This window comes from Falco naumanni (assembly GCF_017639655.2).
Source record: "Falco naumanni isolate bFalNau1 chromosome 23 unlocalized genomic scaffold, bFalNau1.pat SUPER_23_unloc_2, whole genome shotgun sequence".
Taxonomy (NCBI): Eukaryota; Metazoa; Chordata; class Aves; order Falconiformes; family Falconidae; genus Falco; species Falco naumanni.
The window spans coordinates 194,204-199,056 of NW_024427352.1; the positions used below are offsets into that span (position 1 = coordinate 194,204).

Here is a 4,853-nt window from a genome sequence, read left to right on the forward strand (position 1 = left end):
GGTGAGGGGTTTCGTCTCCTCCACGACCTGCGCGAGGTAAACAAAAAAATCCAACCAATGGGTCCCGTTCAAACACTGTTGCCCATGAACTCCATGGTTCCGGAGGGACAACCTTGTGCTGTCCTTGATATTAAAGATTGTTTTTTCTCAATACCTCTGCATGAGGCGGACAAAGAGCGGTTTGCTTTTTCTGTAGTGTTTCCGTACAGCGCGAGATCTTCCGGCCGCCAGGCCCTACCTAGCAACACCCATGCCACGCTCCCTGCCTCCCCACATGACAGTGCCTGTGCCCAGGTCCCTGATGGCTGTGGAGGCCACCTGGCACTGGGCACCCTTTCCCCTGGCTACCCGGAGGCTGCCTTAGGCTCTCTCTAGTACACTCAGGCCCCCTTCTGAGGCCTTCGTTGCACCCCAGACCCCTCTGCAGAGCCTCAAGCCCTCAAAAAGACACCGGACTGGGGGCCCGGTCCCCTAGTCTCGACCATTCCACTCGAGTCCCTGCAGCACCCCTCCATAGGTGTCTGGTATGCCCCAGGCCTCCGGTTGCTCCTCTAGCGTGGCCGCTACTACAGCCAGAAGGCAGCCAGGGAGGGGGGCAACTGCCCAGCAGCAGCAGCAGCAGCAGCCTCTTTGCTCCCACTCAAAGCTCATGGCGCTCCCTGCAGCCACTGCAGCCGTAGGCCTGGGCTTGGAAACGTGGTGCAGCTGTGAAAGCAGAGCAGCCTGGGGAAGCCCAGGAACTCCGTGGCATGAGCAAAGGCCCCAGCTCGTGGATTTCCCCTGAAGCCCAGCTGGCCCTGAGAGGCCACTTTCAAGCTGGCTTGCGCCTCGTACAGAAGCCCACGGGGATGCCAGCAGGAGCCAGCCCAAGGCATTCTCTGCTTCCAACTGCCACCCCCAAGGCCCTGAGCCCTCCTATGACGTGCCTGCCTTCCTTCCACTGTTCCCTCATGCTTCTCTCGGAGCAGGCAGAGCTTCAGCCCTTTGCGGTGACCCTTTGTGCCCGACTTGGCAGCCTGCCTCCTTCGGCAGGTGCCGGCTCTGGAAGTCCTTGCCTCGCACAGGAGACTGCAGTGCACTGGCGCATGGTTAGCCATGCCAAGGGAAACACTTTATTGCAAGAAGGCAGCCTGCTGAGTTCTGCCGTTGCGAGGAGCGTGGGCAGGACAGAGCAGGCCTTTGTCACCGAGGCTGCCTTTCATCAGCAGGAATTGCCCCAGCAGGAAACGGTCGTCGTGCGCTGCAGCCTGCCCTGGATGCTCCTCATCGTGCTGCTCCAAGCTATTTCGCCCTTAGGTACTGCAGGAGCTCCTGCAGCCGAGTAAAGAAGTCCAGCAGCTTCTGGACTGGAAACGGGCAGGGTGGAAACCGGCTCGATTCTGTTGGCCTTGGCCTTGGCCTCTGCACGGGGGTGTAGGTGAAGACTGGCTGTGGCCTTGCAGTAGTGGTTACTGCTGGGCGCAGGCCCATCTGCACCAGGATCCAGTTGTAGAAGTGCTGGGTGGAGGTGTAGACTCCGGGCTTCCTTGCTCTCGCACAGCCCGTCCCCCAGCTGGTCACGCCAACAAGCCAGAAGTAGTCGGCGCTCTTGTCTTGGCACACGAGAGGCCCACCGCTGTCCCCCTGCAGCACAGGAGAGAGGATGGAGGGGTTGTTGGGTGGCCACCGTCAGCCCCGTGGCTGGCTCCTTCTCTCTCAGGGCACCTGCCAGAGCTGCATTCAGTGGCCAGCCAAGCTCTGCAGAAGCTTGCCTGGCAGGGGGCGGTGGGCCTGTGAGGCAGGGCTCGCTCTCACCGCTCTTCATGGTGGTGGTGAAGGTGTGTCAGACGGCTGGGATGGTGGAGCTCTGGGCTGCCAAGGGCACCGGGTGGGCCTTCTGGGCAGCGTGCCAGGCCTCTGGGACAAGGCGGGCAGGCCCTGGGCAAGGGCTTGCCCATGGGGAAGGGCGGGTAAGGCCCTCAGCGGTGGGGACCCAGCCATGGGAGTGTGGGTGGCCATCAAAAGGCCGTGATGGCGCACATTTGGGCGGTTGTGGCGGGGCTGCCTGCGCTGCCGGGGCTTGGCTTGTAGCACGCTCCTACCTGGCAGGTGTCGATGCCGCCCTGCGGATAGCCGGCACAGATGTTGTGGGTGTGGATGGCCCCCCTGTACCAGCCACTGCTGTTACAGACCCTGGCATCAATGAGGTGGACCTGGGCCTCCTGCAGCGCGTATGCCGATCCTCCAGCTGTGAAGAGCACAGAAAGGAATGAACACCCAGCAGCTCATTGCCAGTTCTCCTCCCCCGTCTGGCTGAAGCCCTCCCCCGGGGCTTGGCTTTGCATGCGGACAGGCGCTGGACCGCTCTTGCCTTTCTGCCTTGCTCTGGGTCAATGGCTCCGGCCCCTCTCTGGAAGAGAGAGGCTTACGCCCCCACAGCCTGACTCTGGCTTTCGCCTCTGCCATCAGGAAGCGCATCCTGCTTCCCCAAGCTGGCCAAGCTTGCACTGGCGCCGCCACTGCGTTTGGGCCACTCATCTCTTGCTTTCCTGGCACCCCAGCCACTGACGTAGCAGGCTGTCAGCTCTGAGACTCTCAGCGAGGCGTCGGGCACACAGGCAAGCTGTACGTAGCTGTTGCACTGGACAGGCTGGTCCAGTTCCAGCAAGGCAATGTCGTTCCTCTGTGTGACGTTCCAGTAGTGCTGGTGAACCAGCAGCCGCCTGACGGTGCGCACCTGAGCCTCAGGGCCCAGCTGAGTCAGGTGCGTAGCACCGAGCACCACGCGCAAGACGGTGATGTGCCTGGAAGGCAGATGGAGAGAGGGCTCAGAGGGAGCGCAGCCACGTGCTGCAGCAGCCCGGCACTTGCCCTGCCTTCTGCTCGACGAGGGAGAGAGGCAAGCAGCGCTAGGGAGGCTGCGACTGGCCCTTGCGTGCCTTGGGCTCAAGCAGTGTCGAGCGGGAGGCTGCTGGGAAGCAGTGGCACGAGCCCAGCCTTCTCCTGAGCAGCCTCTCGGCGGGGCTCCGGAGTGCCCAGGCACTGGGCGTGCTGCAGGGCAACGGGACGGCAGTAGCACGTGCTGCTGCGCTCAGGGCACCTGCTAGTTTGTGGGACTAGCCCCGACCCCTGGTCCTCCTTACCTGACCTCGATGAAGCAGTGGGCTGCGGTGAGGACCCACTGTGGGCTGATGAGGGAGCCCCCGCAGATGTGCGCCGTGCCTCCTTCCACGAGAGCCTGGATGCTGACGATCCAGGGCCAGGCCCCTGGCAGGGCATCTGTGCCACCCACGACGCGCGACATGCCGTAGTGAAAAGCCATGGGCCGAAGCCCGCAGCTCCCTCTGTAACCAGAAACTCCTTACTGTGCTGCTGGATGGCTTGCGCCGTTGCGGCTGAAGGCCAGCCGTCTTCCCTCCCCACAAGGCATGGTCAGACGGGCCGAGGAAACCTGTGGGGCCAAAACCCGCTCCCCTCGCCCGGCTTTCTGCTTCAGCCCGTAGACGAGTTGTGCCGGCAGCCTGCCGGCTGTCTGTCAAGGCACTGAGCCTCCCACATGGCTTTCAGGAACCTGGGGGGTGGCCATGGGGGACAAGCAGGCCCCCTCCAGTGAAGCCCACAAGGCTTGCCCAAGCTCCCTCCCAGAGCCTGGGGCCACTTACCCACAGCTGTCCCATGTGCCGTGCACAGGACAGCACACGGCCAGCAGGACAAGGAGGAGATGCAGAAAATCCATCGCTGCCAGCGACATGTGGCAGCTGCAAGGACGAGGGCTTGTCGCCACCAGTACGGCGGCCGATGTACTGCCCGCAGGATTCCCATTGCCCGGGGTTCCCTTGGACGTGGGGCTGATGGTTTTTTGGTGTTTTTTTTTTTGGGGGGGGGGAGGGGGGGGGAGGGTAGGGAGGGGAGGCAATAGGAGGGGTCCCAAGCAGGAGTGGAGGCAGAAGCTGGGACCGCTAACCCCGACAGAGCCTTGTGGAATGCCTTGCTTGCGCCATCAGGGTGGGCAGGCCCCACGGCAGGCAGCGGCGCCTGGCTCCCAGCTCTGCCTTCTAACAGCTCACAGGACAAAAGCGAGCATGGCCTCGCAGCCTCTTTGGGAAGTTCCCTGCCGCCCTGCTCTCTGCAGCCCTATGCCACCAGCTCCTTCCCAATAAAGAGACGCCAGAGAACGGGGCTACTACAGGCAGCACGCGCATGCCTGGGTGTCCAAGAGCCAATCTCTCTTACGGCTGCGGCCGGCAACAGTGCTGGGCAAGCCAAATAAGCCAAGCGTAGCCCAGCAGTGTCAACCTTGCTGCACAAAGAACAGTGAAATGCAGGTGCAGCACAGTCCTCGCTGGCTATGTCAGTGACAGCAACGCCCTCTGGCAGGCTTCGTGTCCTCCTTGCTATCTATGAGTCTGATTGCAGTTCTGGGCGCACACTGAGCAGGGCATTTGTGGCAAGGACAAGCAAGGTGAAGCTCTCGAGAGACAAGGATGCTCCTGCTCTTAGCCGTACGTGCCATTGCTGTCCATGGCTTTGGTAAATCCTGCGCCAGCCTTGTCTCAGGAGTCTGCCTTCTGCCGCTGCCTGGGGGAGCCTTGCTCACTCACATGCTGGAGTGCAGCAAAGAAGCAGGGTCCAGGCACGTGCGCTGCATTTAAAGCGCAGCAGGGCTAGGTCCGTGGGGGGCGAGGGCAGTGGCTTGAAGCATGGCAGCCTCAAAGCTTGTGAAAGGTGCGGCAGCTCCCTGCTGCCACCCTGGCTTGTGTGGCGAGGCATAAGGAACACAGCGGAGGGAGCAACTGGGTCCCAAGGAGGAGGAGCGGGCAGGCTCTGCCTGAAAGTTGAAGAGCTGCTCTCAAGGCGCTTGAGGTGCAGCAGAG

The 4,853-nt window shown here is 62.4% G+C and overlaps 1 protein-coding gene across 1 annotated transcript; it reads right to left on the minus strand.

The window, feature by feature from the left end:
- Nucleotides 1–1,216: 1,216 nt before the first annotated feature.
- Nucleotides 1,217–3,784, minus strand: LOC121081961 (acrosin-like). Its single transcript, XM_040581296.1, has 5 exons — nucleotides 3,642–3,784; nucleotides 3,123–3,323; nucleotides 2,425–2,783; nucleotides 2,082–2,227; nucleotides 1,217–1,623 (listed from the first exon to the last, which is right to left on the minus strand). The coding sequence occupies exons 1-5, from the start codon at nucleotides 3,728–3,730 to the stop codon at nucleotides 1,282–1,284; spliced, it is 1,137 nt and encodes a 378-aa protein (XP_040437230.1). The 5' UTR covers nucleotides 3,731–3,784; the 3' UTR covers nucleotides 1,217–1,281.
- Between the last annotated feature and the right edge of the window lie 1,069 nt (nucleotides 3,785–4,853).

Coding starts and splice junctions, on each gene's coding strand:
- LOC121081961 (XM_040581296.1), bottom strand. CDS start 3,730: ATGTCGCTGGCAGCGATGGATTTTCTGCATCTCCTCCTTGTCCTGCTG. Junction 2,784..3,122: donor CACTGCTTCATCGAGGTCAG/GTAAGGAGGACC, acceptor TCTGCCTTCCAG/GCACATCACCGTCTTGCGCG. Junction 1,624..2,081: donor GCGGCATCGACACCTGCCAG/GTAGGAGCGTGC, acceptor CCTGTGCTGCAG/GGGGACAGCGGTGGGCCTCT.